This window comes from Lithobates pipiens, unplaced genomic scaffold (genome assembly GCF_037356315.1).
Source record: "Lithobates pipiens isolate NorthernLeopardFrog02 unplaced genomic scaffold, aLitPip1_a1.2 Scaffold_10, whole genome shotgun sequence".
In the NCBI taxonomy this organism is placed as follows: Eukaryota; Metazoa; Chordata; class Amphibia; order Anura; family Ranidae; genus Lithobates; species Lithobates pipiens.
The window spans coordinates 220,348,859-220,363,878 of NW_027507686.1; the positions used below are offsets into that span (position 1 = coordinate 220,348,859).

Below are 15,020 nucleotides of genomic sequence, written 5' to 3' on the forward strand. Positions count from 1 at the left end.
TGCATAATTTGTGAGTACGATCATCAAATTAGTAATATGATGTTGCAAAGTGCTTCCTCCAAAACCGCGCTCCACCACGTGCTGACAGTCTTACTCACCGCATTTAAAGTGTTACTAAACCTGGGACCCTGCTTCCAGTACATCTGGTCTAGCACAGTAAACAGAACATGGAAATGCACTTATTTTAGTAAATATAAACCGCTAAATACCTTTTCTCATCAGCAGTATATAGCAGTCTTATTACTTCTATCAGTGTTTGGTTAAAGCTTACAGGAGAAGTTTTCTTTCTCCTCTGACTGTCTTATGAGGTTGCATGACCCCTGACCTTTTGTCTGGACAGTGCTGATTGGCCCTGTGCCAATCACATGCATGATGCACCAACCCAAGAAGAAAGAAACTCTCTAGCAGTACACCAAACTGAGCATGTGCAGAGTGACTCCAAAGGCTCTGTACTATCAGCAGATGTATTGGGGACAGTAAAAGAAGGGGGGGGGTCAGAGAAGACAGGGTCAAACAGTATTTTTACACAATGCAGAGGTTTAACCCCTTAAGTTTCACAATACATATAACAAGCATGCTGTACTGCATATGCAACTGTTTTTACTGTTGTGGGTTTAGTAACACTTTAATAGATCAGCAGACGCTCGGTAAACATTTTGATGTAAAGGCAATCCTCCCCGCAGTTGTCTCCTCTCCTGATAGTTCCCGATATACCAGAGTTTAAAGAAATCCCAACAAGGGGGGGATATAATGTGATGTTGTTTATTTAAAATGCAAGTTTAAAAACATATATGTATGCACTTGCATGCTTTTCCCAATAGATAATGCCAGTATATACAGTTTTCTCAGTACAGAGTTTATAACCTGGCATTTTTAATTGGGAAAAGCATCAGGAGAGGAGAGATACAACTGCTGGGGGGATTGCCTTTACATCAAAATGTTTACTGAGTACCTGCTGATTAGGGATGAGCTCCGGCGTGTTCGCACGCTCCACACGCACAGCCGCGCCAGGAAGTTGGCGCTGCGCTGATCACAGGAAGTGAGACATTTCCCCGATGTGCGGCTGCAGAGATCGGGCAATGTCTCACTGCCTATCATTAGGGCTGCGCCGACTTCCTGGCGGACTCTGCACATGGAGTGATGCAAACACGCCGGAGCTCATCCCTACTGCTGATCTATTAAAGCTGGTGAGTGCAAGACTTTGTCCACATGTGGTGGAGCACAGATTTGGTGTTTTGGAGGAAGGACTTTCCAACATGTTTGGTGATTGGACTCACAAATTATGCACTTATAGAACACATGTATGATTTCTTTGCAGATCTGGATTGTATGTATTATCTGTAATTTCACTTTTTTTTTTTTTTTTTTTTTTTTTTTTGAGGAATAGTTTGTTCTGCACAGTTTTGGGCAATTGCTTTGTTTAGTGCCATTTGGCATTTAAAGGGGCAGCTGCCCGTTTATCACAATTTTTTTTAGTTAGGCAGGATAGCCTGTCTACCCACTTGATATTTAAAGGACAGCATATTTCTTATTCGCATATATATTTATACTTTTTTTTTTTCCATCACTTATTTGAGTTTTTAGAGGGATTTAAAGCACCTAGCGCTCACCTTACCATCGTCTATATTCCTTACCATTCCATCTTCACCCAGTCTTCCTTCCATGTTTGCGGGCAACAGCCGTATGGCTGAGCTACAGTGAGGTCACTCCCACGCATGCACATGGGAGTCACGGCCGCCGCACAGAGCTCTGAATGTACGCCACCGTCCATTCACAGTGCAGTGCGCATGTATCGGTGACATCAGCTGCTACTAAAGTAAATCTCTCCTAAACGGTGCACAATTAGGAGAACTTTACTAAGCCTCATTATAGGCTTGCCTGTAGATATAAATCAAAAAGCAGACGTTACTACCGCTTTGAATGCCTAAATTGTAACAGAAATTAATTCATAGGATTTATTTCTGAACTTGTCTTACTTTGATTTTTCTCTTATTATGTAGGGCATTTGACAATGTATGTGACCAGTTTTGGGAGCAAATGAATGAGGCTATTCTACAGCATAGCACTACTCGGAGCAGCGAGAGACCTGGGTGAGACACATGAATGATCACTGGAGTGGGGCCCCCTTTTTGAAAGACTTTATTAGCCTACATGGGGTTATAATACTTTTATAGGCCCGATGTAAAGAAGAAAAAAAAAAAAGTTACATGATGTTAAAGTGAAATTCATCTTTGTAAGGTTTTCAGTTTGTGAAAGTGAAGAGTTTATCTTTAGTAATGCCACTGGTGTGGACTAAATAAACCTGAACTCCAGGAAGATATTAAAGCTGAAGTTTGAACTGTTTATTTTGCTTTTCCTTCTCCTTCCCTCCCCACTCATCAACATGCTAATGACATTTCTAAATGAAGACCTTTCCATTTCATTAATCTATTTGAGGCTTGGTGATGTCATCACTGGTTCTCTGTGCTCCTTTATACCAGTGTTCCTCAATCTTATTTCTGTCGAGGCACTCATAAAATTATTCACAATCTCGAGGCACCCCATTCTAAAATGGGGGGAAAAAAGTGAAATTCAATAGTTGTACATAATGCAACAACATCCGCACAGGTAGGACACCCAGCATTGGAGGTGCAGCAGGCACCAAATTTCAATCAATGTATGGGCAATGCCCGTCCTGTCAGATTTTTCCCTACTTGATCAACACTGCACGGATGCTGTGCAGGTGCCTGATGTCCTCCTTATCAACCGATGATGCCATTGGTTGTTGACACCAGCAGCTAGAAGATTGCAATGGTGCACAATGAAAACCCATGGCTTTGTGTAACCAAAAGGTAGACTTGATCCAGCTGTTGGCTTGTATGCTATATTTTTGGGCAATTTTTAGGCATTTTGGCAAAAGACACCTGAAGGCACCCTGGTTGATGCTGCTCTATTCAATACAGGCATACCGTGATTGGTGATGGGGAGAGGGGGATGGGGGCATCATGGTACCAGGGGCGGACTGACAACTCATGGGGCCCCCGGGCAATAGGAGATTATGGACATGCACACACACACGCATACAATCACACACAGACATGTTTCTATTGGCTGAGAAGGTACTGGAGAGGTGGGGCAACTATAATCTCGGGATTTTTAGACCAAAAGGATGTCAATAAGGGGCACAAATTTTTTACATACTGTCCCTGGTCTTACTGAGGCTGGCAACCCTGATGGGGCCCCCTAGTGGCATGGGGCCCTCGGGCAGTGCCAGAGTAGCCCAATGGTCAGTCCACCCCTGCTTGGTACTGAACATAGCTTGGTTGAGCTGGTTAGTATGCAGCTATCAAATCGCCTTGATGGGTGGGTACCAGTCTAGTGCAGTGGTCAGTTTTAGGCAAGTTGTATTTTTGATCTCCCTAAGTGGTTTGGGGAATCCCAAGGCACTCTGGAATCTAGAGTTTCCAAGTGTTCACATATTCAGAGGAACTTCAGTATCGGACCTGAAAGAGAAGTTTGGGGTTTTTTTTCTTCTTCTTTTTTTTTTTTTTTTTTTTTATAAGAATTATACTCACCTAGGTAAATGCAACATCGGTCCTCGCTGGCTCTAATGCTGAGAACTGAGAGATAAAAGGCTGCTGATCGCTCTGTTCATGAGCAGAGAGCTGGTGATTGTCAATCACCACTGTGCTACCCAAAACAAACCCCTCCCCCAGGGCTGCGGAGGGGACTTGTGCGCCCGGCTCAGCCTCTGTGTCTCGCTGAGAGGCTGAGCAAGGTTCTAGTCCAGGCTCCTGCGTGGATCCCGACCATATGGTCACGATCTTTCCCCAGCCTGGACCGGCTCTGTGATGACAGCGGGCAGAATGAGCTGCACTCCTGTGATCTGCATCAGAAACTTTGGCTGTACTTCTCCTTTTAATTACGACTGTGCCTCCTATTTAGAATTTCTGGTTTTCCCAGTGCTGTGGTCATTACAGTGCCATACTTTGGAGCTGCACTCCCACAGTGGATTCTTTATCATGTAGAATACACGTTTCCAATATCAAGTTGCGCTATGTTTTCCATGAAAGTGAATCAGTGCAATGAATTAATCTTATTCATCCCTTTATGAAGTGAAATTCATGAATAAAAATCAATTAATAAGCACGCTATAAACAGTCCATTCTATTGATAGATCTCCAATGTGAAATCAGCACACAGTACCCCCAGGAATAGTGATGAGAAAAAGATGTGCCTTCCACCTCCACACACACTGCTGCTTACCGACTCCTGTTGATCTCCTATTACAGGAGATCACATTTGTTTCTGGTTTAATACCCCGCCCGGGCCTGTAATCAGATTTTTTTTTTCACATCATTTTTAGGACAGGGCAGTAATTTTGAAACCATTTAGAATACACATGTAACTGAAATTCTGACCTGATTTTTTTTCTGCTGCAGTCAAGTAACACTTACAGATCTGGTCCCTCCCCCAGACTGAGACTGGACAGTGAAAGGAGAAGTTGCAAAATTATGAACTAAACTCCCTGTCACTTTGCTCTTTCTGATCGGCATGCTCCTTGGACAACAACACACCTGATTAGCTCCGTGTGCTGCTTCTCCCTCCAACAGTCTGTAGAGGGATTGTAAGACTGATATTACATTGAATTTGGATACTAACTGCTTACATTTAAAGAAAATACATTTAAGGTTGTATTAATAAATACCGGGCTGGTTAATTTGTGTCTTTTATATCTGCTTGGAGTTCAGCTTTAATGATTTTGGTAGACTGTATGATCTATCTTGGGGCCTAGATACAAAATTTTGTTTTTTCATATAAAAGTATGCACGTGATAAAAAGGGATCATCTGTACTTCCGTCAGAGGAATAATCCTTCTGATTTAAATGAACCCAGTAAACAAAGGGGCTTGAGGTTATATTTGATGAGCTCTGTGCTAGTCATGTGTTACATATTTCTCTTATTCTTGTAGGACCAGCCGTGCCACGTGGCGGTCAGATCGTGATTTGGGTCTGATGAATGCTATCGGTCTCCAGCCGCGCAATCCTAGCACCTCGGTGACATCCCAGGGCACTCAGACCCCTGCCCCACAGTTGCAGAATGCAGAGACTCAGACAGAACGGGAGGTACCAGAGACTCGACCTGCTGTCTCCGTCTCTGAAGGTAAGAGTTAAACTTCATATTATCATCTGCATCTGTAGTGACTCGCTTATTTTCTGATCACACCCTCAGGCTGCACGTTTTATATAATCTTTCCTGTGCATATTTTTATTTTTTAGTGTTCAGGATAAAAAAAATAGCAGCCTGTTATCAAGATTAATTTAAATGGTCTTCTTGGGTAATGTGAAAAGGGAGTTTTTTTTGTTTTTTAGTTTTTTTTTTTTATTATTTAGCTGTAGCTTTCTCCAGTCCCGTCTTCAACCTATGAATGCTTAAAAGATGTAGGTGCATTCGTTTGCAGACTGTTATAACTTACTTTGAAATAAAAAATTCTTCTTCTGATGAATAGTAATTCATGTTTTGAGTGGGATGTCTGAGCCCAGAAAATACTGGTGTGTTTTTTAGCTAATTTCTGGTCTGCGATCTCTTGGAAATAGCTTAAATTGCTTTAAAAGAACTTTGGCTATGGAACTTCAAATATTGAAATATATTGTTCTGAAAAAGCAGTAAATACATTTTTAAAGGCTAAGTTCACCTTTTGGTGCATGTTACACCCATATGCAGATTGTAAACACCGTGCGCATGCAGGCCCCAAATACCATCGTACCACAGTACCATGCTATTTGGTGCGACGTAGTGCTGCATTCAAATGGACTGAAAAATCGCACCGCATAGTAACACGCAGGTTCGATTTAAAAACTTAATTTAGTTAACTGCACATATATAACATTGTGGTAATTCGGCTATTTTAGCCATGTTTGAAAACATCATACGATAAACAGATTTGGTGCAGCTCTTTACATAAATGAAAGCAAGTCCATGCGTTAAACAAAAGTCCTTTGTATAGTGGACTGCCATGAACTGTCAGTCCTTTCTTAATTTAAAAGCCCACTCTGACAGTGCGATGTGTCCAAACACTCACCAGAAAGCAAATAATATCTAGCATTCAATTCACTTGCGCCCAAAGTTTTACACAGTGCTCCCTATCCGTGATAACCCTCCACCATTCAATACACCCACCAGATAAGTGTTTACAAATCTTGCACCACTGCCATAGAACCGGACACAACATATACAGTACCGTAGGGGCTTAGGAAGACCTCACAAGGAGCATTGTGCAAAGAAAGCTCACCAGTGGGAGCCCAAAATATACTCAGTGTATTAAGATCGCAGTACGAATCAAGCTACAGCATACAAGTAAAAGTAAGCCAAACAGAACTTGCGTAGATGGCCGCCACTCCTACCATGAGCTCACAGCAGCAATGATGTCAGCGTGTAGGCCTCCGCCGATGCGTTTCTTGCACATGCACGTTCTCAAGGGATCCACCTATTGCAACCAATAGGCAGATCCCTTGAGAACGTGCATGCGCACGAAACGGGGTAACCATCTATGTAAATTTTATTTGGCTTACCTTTTACTTGTATGCTGCAGCTTGATTTGTACCGTGATTTTAATAAATCCTACACTGTATGAGGATTATTTGGGCTCCCGCTGCTGAGCTTCTTTTGCACTGTGCCGGTTCCTTGTGAGGTCCTCCTAACCCCCTACAGTTTTTGTTGTGTCTTCGCCAGGTCCTATGTCAGTGGTTCACGGCGTATAATGGCTTACCGTCTGGTGAGTGTGTAGAATAGTGGAGGGTTGTTACAAGTTGTGTAACACTTTGGGCGTAAGTGTTTATAATTGAATGCTGTTTAATTATTCACTCTCTGGTGAGTGTTTTGACACTGTCACAGTGGGCTTTTGAATCAAGAAAACGCTTGGACTTTCTGTCATTTTTGTGTAAAGCGCTGCACCAAATCTGTTTATCGTATGGTCTATTGGAGGTTGTATATTCACCTTTGTGCGAGCTGCTACATTATTTTTTCAGCGCTCACTTTTTTTTTTCTATTTCTTTGAAACCTCATGACTTAAACTGTATTTGTCCTTTGAGAGGGTAAGTGATCTACATCATTAATAGCTATTGTGATTTTGGAGCTTACAATCCAGTGATAGAATCTGTGGTAGCTTGCTGTGCCCTAAATGTACCTTCTTTACCACTTGGCTGCGTCTGGATCAAGGTTCAAGTCCGTCCTTGACTGTTTTCTGAACATGTTCTTCCCCATTGTGATTAGTTGTCTCAATTTTTAATAGTTTTACACTATATCAGATCATGCATTGACAACGATATAACAAAAGATTCCAAAGAACATAATTTAGGTATACTGTACAAACTTTAGACTGAAAATCGGTACAAAATGTCAGCTCTGTGGGAGAGAAGAGGAAGTGGAGGAGAGAGGTACTAGACTTGAAGCATGGACAATGGGGTGGAATGGTCCTGTGTTACATGCTTGTCTAAAGCTAGCAGAGTTGGTCTCCCAGAGAAGGCTTTCTTTTGGGGCTCCATGATTTGGCTAGTGGAGATGGGGTGGGTAGCTGACTTGCTTTCATCTGATCATTCAACCACTTGCGAAGTAATGTGCAGCAATAGCAATTCTGTCATGCAAACCATTTAAAATCCTTTTCTAAAGAAACACATGCTGCTGGTGGAGCTTTTAGCTTTTGTGACTTAAGTTGTACACAAGTGCATATATACAGGCTTGTTTAGTAATGTAATGCAAAGCACAGTAAACCTATAGAAATCCGTACCACTGTAGTCAGTAAGATGGTAAGTGGAGGTATAAACTTTTAGTTCTCCGCCTATTTTAGCTCTGTGTCCTGTTTCTGCTTTTAGCATCAAGTTTTATTTTTATTTTTTTGTACCCACAGGCTCCAGTATAGAGCAGGCAGCACAGCCTGGCAGCTCTACCGGTGACGTGGGAAGTAGATTGGAGTCACAAGAAGGGAATTTGGAGTCTTCAGAGATCCCTGGATCAGGTGAGGAAATGCTCACTTGTGTTCTCTATTCTTGAATTCCACAAGTAAGCTTCAGTGACACTTGAAGGATTTGGAATATTTGTAAATTTGCTGATGTTGTTTGTACTGTGCAGTCTGTTTATGTAGAACTTCACAGATTTGGATAGGTTAGTATTAAACCTTACACCAAAGATGACAAACCTTTCGCCCAGATTAGTTCACCCAGCAGTGATCCTCCAGAGACGAGCGAGTATCTCAAACGCCAACGTTCATTCTAAAATATGAACTGTTAATGCGAATAAAAACATCACAAACAGTACTGAGATGTATGTAGCTTGGATAGAGCCTCCTATAATAGTCTTTTTTCAGTCTAATTGTTAGAGCCCTGCTGAAGACTACTTTTAAAGGGTTCGCGTTCTGAAAAAATGAATAGGAGGGGATTATGTTCTGTCGGCAGGGAAGGTTACCCCTGCTTGCTGCCAGCAGAACACAAAATAGCTCTGCGGGAGGGATTCCCCCATCAACACCATGAATTGATGAGGGAATCAAGAGATTTTCTTTCCTTCCACCCATGGTGGAAGGAAAGAAAATTGCATAATGTATGGCCTGCTTTACTCTTTTGGTAGCAGCATAGCCCATTGGTGACTGGGACTAGACATTAGAGATTCCTATTAAGTCTGTCCCAGATGTCCAAACAATCTCTCCCTCCTGATTTTTCACCTTAATGCATTCTAACTCCTTTTAAGGTAATTCCTTGGGGACCCCCAGGTCCCCACCACTAGTGTCCCCATTGGAAGATTTCTCCTCTATTACTTTTCTTGGGGACAACCCAAAAATTGAGATTTTCTTTTACCTTCAATGATAAACTGGACAAATAGAGGGTGAATCTTCTTAAGGGAGGCACAGATAGCAATAAAAACTTACAGGTGTTCTAATCCCTCTCCACTCTATCCAAAACTTAAAAAAAAAAGTTTTGTCTTTAGTTATTCTATAACGTATGACTAAATGGGAGTGCTGAATGTGCATTTTAAAGCACCTTGCTAGCAGGCTTAAATTTTTAAATTCAGATGAGGTTTTTTCTGAATCCCGACAGCTTCTTGTTTTAATTGACAGCTTGTGCTGCCTTAAAACTGCCACTATAGGAAAAAATATATATATATATTTTTTTTCTGTTTTGTATAGAGTAAGGCCCCCTTCACACAATGGACCTGCTCGTATCTGCCTGCCCATTTTTCAGGCAGATCCGAGCGGGCCACCTATTATTGACTTGTATGGGCAGGCGGAGATGTGTCGACTGACACCCACCTGCCACCGGATCCAGCAAGATCAGCTGAAAACAGACGAATGGCAATACGTTTGCCATCCATCCAGCAGATCGGATGAAAACGGACATGCTGTCCATTTTCATCCTATCTTCCCATAGAGATCAGTGGGGCTCTGACGGGTCCAGACCTGTCATCCACTGGCTCAGCGGGGATCAACGGATCAATCTCCCATTGAGCTAGTGGAGTCCGCTGAGTGACACTTTTAATATCTGTTTAACATTAATAAAAATGTATGTGAAGGTCGCTTTTAAAGTCTTCAGCAAAGCTTGAAGCGGGTTAAAAGCTTTGCAAATGCTTTGTAAATGCTTGCTGTATATGCCGTTCAATCAGACTAAAGCCCATCTTTGCAAGTGGATTTCAAGCCTAAATCTTTTTTTCTAGTTTTGAATAGAGTTGGGAAGGATTACAACTCCTTTTGACTTTTTACTGCTCTCCGTGACCCTGTTAGCCCTCATTAGCATGGCTTTCCTGCATTTATTTAAATAAACACTGGAGAAATTGATCTGTGCATTGTAACCAAATGTTTATTTCCAGCTCAATTTCTCCTGCATTTACATGTTTACATAGGTTAGAGTAGAAGTCGATCCTAACACTAAAATCGCTACATCTACAAACATTCACTATATAAGCCTAACCTATCTAGCCCTATAAAGAAGAAATCGCTTTAAATATCCTTTTTTGTATTCGATCTGGTCCGTTCTCCAGAGGTGGAAACTTTGCAGAGGTCACAGCTGATAATGGCTGTTAAATGAATGGTAAGTGACGTCACCCATAGACTTACTATGGGCTTCCGTTGTCGGCTGTGTCCTCTTCACGCACCTCCACAGAGAAGCCACAGCTGACAGCTCAGTGTTGTATTGGGATGGCTTCAAAAAAGGTATGTATACTGATTTCTTCTTTACAGAGTTAGATGGGTTAGTGTGAGATCGTGGCTGTCTGTAGATATAGAGATTTTAGTGTTGGGGTGCAAATATCCTTTAACATCTTCGCATGCATTTAGATATATATATAGAGTATTTAAAGAGGAAGTAAACCCTGATGAGTTTACTTCCTCTTTCATTCCCTGCAAAGGCAAAGCATAATGGACTACTATGCATCGCATAGTAGCCCATTATGTGTCACTTACCTGACACAGGAGCCAGCGAAGTCGCCGCTGTCCCCTGTAGTCCGCCGCATCCATCTTCTTGGTGGGTCTCGCAGCTCCGCCGCTGTCATTCGGCGAAGCCGCGATGACGTCACTCCCGCGCATGCGCACGGGAGCCGACACGCACGGCAGCTCCGTCGTTGAGAATGCCGCGCTCAGTGCGCGCCACTGTCTACGGCGCATGTGCCGTAGACAGCGGTGCCTGTTTTCGGGCAAATATCTCCTAAACCATATAGGTTTAGGAGATATTTCTTAGACCTACAGGTAAGCCTTAATCTAGGCTTTACCTGTAGGTCAAAGTGGTTTGTAAGGGTTTACAACCACTTTAATCTGCTCCTGGTTGCACTGATTTCTACTTTTTCTAAATGGGGCCAACCCAAATGCACCTAAACACAAGTTAATGCAAGGTGTGAAATATACCATTTAAAATCATAACATGCATTTATAGCCATTTAAAAATATTCTATAAATGCATATAATCCATGTGAGTGTGGCCTTAGAGAGATCTCGCCTTACTTCCTGTCTCGCTGACAACCGTTTCACCAGACAAGAAGTGAGAAAAAAAGCAATACAAATGCAGACAGAGTTGACAGGTTATAGTCATAGGTTAAAGTCATCCCCCTGCTTTATTAACGAGAAAATGTTTACCTATGTATGTGTTGCTGTTGAAAGGTTCCCTTTTTTCTGTATAGTAAACATCAGCTGGACAGGAAGTGAGAGGAAAGCTATCTAATCCATCCCGCTCTATCCACAACACAGAATAAACGTTTGGTTGGACATACACTTTTAGGGATCATTTACTCTTGCTTCAAAATCTGTCATTTTACCTGCTTTGTTAAAAGTGCTCTGAATGCCAAATAAAGTGCTTGCCTTACAATCCTGCTCACATGTTGTGATTGCTTTGCTTCAAAAATTATACCCTGTGTTGCTTTCTTGGCACTTCAAAGCATCTCCAAAGGCTCCATAGAAGTCTATTGAGTTTTTTGAGGCGCTTTTATTTAGCATTCGCTTCACTACATTTTGGAGGTATTGCATGTATGAAATAGCCAAGGATGAAACCATCAAGCAAACCAGAAAGATATCAGTAGTCTCTTCCGGGACATGTGTATATGTTGTGGAAGTGTCTGGGGCAGATGTCACATCTGGTGTGCAACGTGGAGCATCAGGAAGGTGAGCAGAGCAACTAGCAAGACTGCACACAGGTTATGCAACATGGGAACGCTATAGTAGAAGGTGAGTGGGGAATGAGCAGCAGAGCATCAGGAGAGCTGGGGGACTAGAGCAGGAGAAACTAGCAAATGTCAAGCGTGGTGAGCATTATAGTAAGAGGTGGGCATGGACCAGAGAGGGAGGAGGATCAGTAGAGCTGGGTGTTACTACTGAGTGGGAGATCAGCAGAGCTGGGGGTACTAAGCAGGGCATCAGCAGAGCCGAGGGTACTCCTGAGCGGGGGCATCGGCAGAGCCGAGGCTACTACTGGGTCCCTTTTGAAAACAAATAGAAAATCAACATACTCTGGGCATTTGCCAAGATTTAATAAAGCTTCAAAAAAGCATTCCTGAAGAACCACAGAAGCATCAAAAAAGCATGTTGAAGCGGTAAGCACTTTAATGTGTGTTAAAGTTGAAGCAAGTGTAAATGAGCCCTTATTGTACAGCGCTATGTTGTTTTGTCACTGAACTGTCACAATGTGGTTTGTTTTTATCACTGCTCCTGGGTGGGTACCTTCCTCAAGTGTGCTGTCTTTTGTAGCTGACCTCTTATACCGGACTTGTTTATGCTTCTCTCTCTATTATACCACAGTCCTTCGCTTCCCTCATACTCTGCCCCTTCATGTCCGACAGGCGAGGGACAGGAGGACGCTTTGAGCAGAATCCAGCGACTTATGGCAGAAGGAGGGATGACCGCAGTAGTCCAGAGGGAGCAGAGCACAACCATGGCATCGATGGGGGGATTCGGCAACAACATCATCGTGAGCCACCGAATCCACCGCAGCTCCCAGACGGCAGCAGATTCCGCTTCGCGCGCCTCCACCCCGCACTCTGCACAGCCCTCCACGTCTAGAGAGACCATAGCAGAACTGGAAAGGCGCCTTTCTCCCCTTCAGCCAAGCCGTTCCATACTGCCAGTGCCGTTGACCAATAACAACGGTGACCCTAATGCGCGACCTCCGAATAGCGGCAACTTTCCAGGCGTGGAGAGGTAGAAACGTGAAGCCGCCAAGTTGGTACTGCTGTAAGGACAGATCTCCCCCTTTCCCCCACCACCTGTGTACGGTGGGGGGCTTTCGAGCTGTGGATTATGGTGCTATAGACTTTCAGTGAAATTTTATTTGATAGCTGACCCTCCACCAGTGTGCGGAGGGGAGGTGCAGAGAAGTGTAAAATCGCAGCTGACCTAAATCACACTGCCCCCTTCTCTTCTCATCCTACTTTGTATAGTAAAAAGACATCCCCCTAATCACCCTTTAGGAAAGGGTTTGAGGCTCATACTCTTCTCTCGGCTCCCTTGAAGGTGAACCTAAAGAGTCTCATCAATTAGAATCCCTGTTTCGATTAGTTTTTTTTTTTTTTTGTTTTGTTTTGTTTCCAAAGCTATATATTGGTCATGGCGGGGGAACTAGCACTAACCTTCCCCGTCAAGTGCAAGAAGCTGCTATAAGACTGTTACTGCCCTTCTTGCTTTGACTGAAGTTCAAGGAGGAATGCATGCACTACAGGGAAGGACGGGGCCTATAAGCTGCCTCTCCTCCACGCCAGGCTTGCGTGTCCAGGTGCTCTGCACCTCCGTTCGGTTCTCTCCACCACATGCACACACAGTGGCATCTGTTTTCAGTATAAGACACTCATTCTCCTGTAGTGGTCACAAATCCATAATCAGCCCCCATTCACTACAATGGTTTGCCCAATTTCCAAACCGTTCCAAAAATAATACTGCGGTTACAGTTTTCTGATGTGCTCTTTTTTTTTTTTTTTCTTTTTTTTTTTTTTTTGCAAATATGACCTGTGCTTCTTTGCAGGTCTAAAACCATTTTTTTTTCTTTATCTGCCCTCTGTCTACAGCGTGTGTGTGTGTGTTTGATTCTGATGGATAAATGTCCCCCCTACTTTGTGTGAATATGTCACCCCAGATCCTTGCCAGAGGCCAGTAGCACAGCGTGTTAACCCTTACCTTGCCAGACCAATCAGCAGCTTACCAGAAACCCACACAGCAGCATGCCAGCAGCTGCATCAATTAACCAGTTGCTCCTCTTAACCTTTGACATTTGGGCGAGCTCATCCGGATGTATGCACCCACTAACGCACACTTGGCACGGTCTCTTGGAGACCCTAATAGATGTTGGCAGTATTAACCGTAAATGTTACAGGAGGGGCTAGGTTTTTATTGAAAGCTCTTGCATGTGAACTACAAAAAATACTTTTTTTTTTTTTTTTTTTAACTAAATACAATGAGAGCCACTGATATGAATCACAAATTTCCAGCTGTGCAGATTTTAACTCAACATTCTACCTGCAGTAACCCACCAGGGTGATACAGAGGGCGCCGGTGAGGAGCTGCATACTGGCAGGAAGGATGCACAATCCGAGGCAGTTGCTGGGCTGTTCTGTTTTTGTTTTTTTTCCCCCTCTTATGAAAGCTCCTCCCCTTCAGTGCGTACAGCAGCACCACTGAACCCCGCCTACAATAACCGCCAATGCCTGTATTAACAATACTGCAGAGCATTGCTCCAGTAATGGCTTTATTGCTAGTGTCTATCGTAGAGCCTTGCTTTTTTAACCCCTGCTGTACCATTAATCTCAGTGGCTGAGCATTGCTCCAGTGTACTATGTAGCAGTGAGTACTGGAAGGTTTTCACTTGACTGTCGTTTACCCTTTCCTTCTGTCATTCAAACCTGCAGAGCATCACTCCAGTGCCCCGCTGTAACATAAGACTTGCAGAGCATTGCTCCAGTAAACCGTAATGCTTGGTTGGTTTGCTCTTATGTGTAACACTTATTTTTTTTTTGTTTTGTTGTTTTTTTTTCTTCAAGGTGCTGTGCAAAAAGCATCATTCCAGTAATGCATTGTGACCTTTTAGGGCATGACTCAATTCATGTAACAATTGTTGAATCTGCAGAGCATTGCGCCAGTAAAACCCTGTGACACCAGCTAAAGATTCTCTGTTTTTGTTTGATTTCTGTTTATGTGATCAGAGTATTCTCTCAGGTTATTGTGGGTGTGTTGAAAAGGGAACTACTAAGCCCTCTGCAAATATGGGTACAACATTTAAAAAAAGGAAGCATTTCCTTAGTTTCCTCCCCTCCAGGGATCTTTACACAACAATGTAACTTTGTAGCAAGTCACAAAGTGAGAGACTTCAGGGGCTGCTCTGTATCAGAAATTTGTGAACACAGCCAAGAATTGCACAGACACCAGTATTTACATGACTTTCATCTCTGAGCCCGCATCTCAGGCCAACAGGGAGAATGCTGACCATGGATGAGATCTGAGGTGTCCATTTGGAGAGAACAGAGGAAAGCATTGTCAAGGGAAGTACTGTCATTCTTGTGAGAGGTAATAAATACTTGTACACATTACT

At 43.0% G+C, this 15,020-nt stretch overlaps 1 protein-coding gene across 4 annotated transcripts in view; it reads left to right on the top strand.

The window, feature by feature from the left end:
• AMBRA1 (autophagy and beclin 1 regulator 1) overlaps window positions 1-14,589 on the top strand; it is a 190,239-nt gene extending 175,650 nt beyond the window's left edge. For 2 of the 4 annotated variants that reach the window (XM_077461645.1, XM_077461663.1), the window contains 4 exons: window positions 2,001-2,090; window positions 4,952-5,142; window positions 7,886-7,993; window positions 12,286-14,589. In XM_077461645.1, the coding sequence (XP_077317771.1) occupies window positions 2,001-2,090; window positions 4,952-5,142; window positions 7,886-7,993; window positions 12,286-12,647 (751 nt within the window). In that variant the 3' untranslated portion in view covers window positions 12,648-14,589. Of the gene's footprint in view, window positions 1-2,000; window positions 2,091-4,951; window positions 5,143-7,885; window positions 7,994-12,244 lie in introns of all 4 variants that reach the window. The other 2 variants (XM_077461672.1, XM_077461654.1) reach the window with 2 other exon arrangements.
• The last annotated feature ends 431 nt before the right edge of the window (window positions 14,590-15,020 follow it).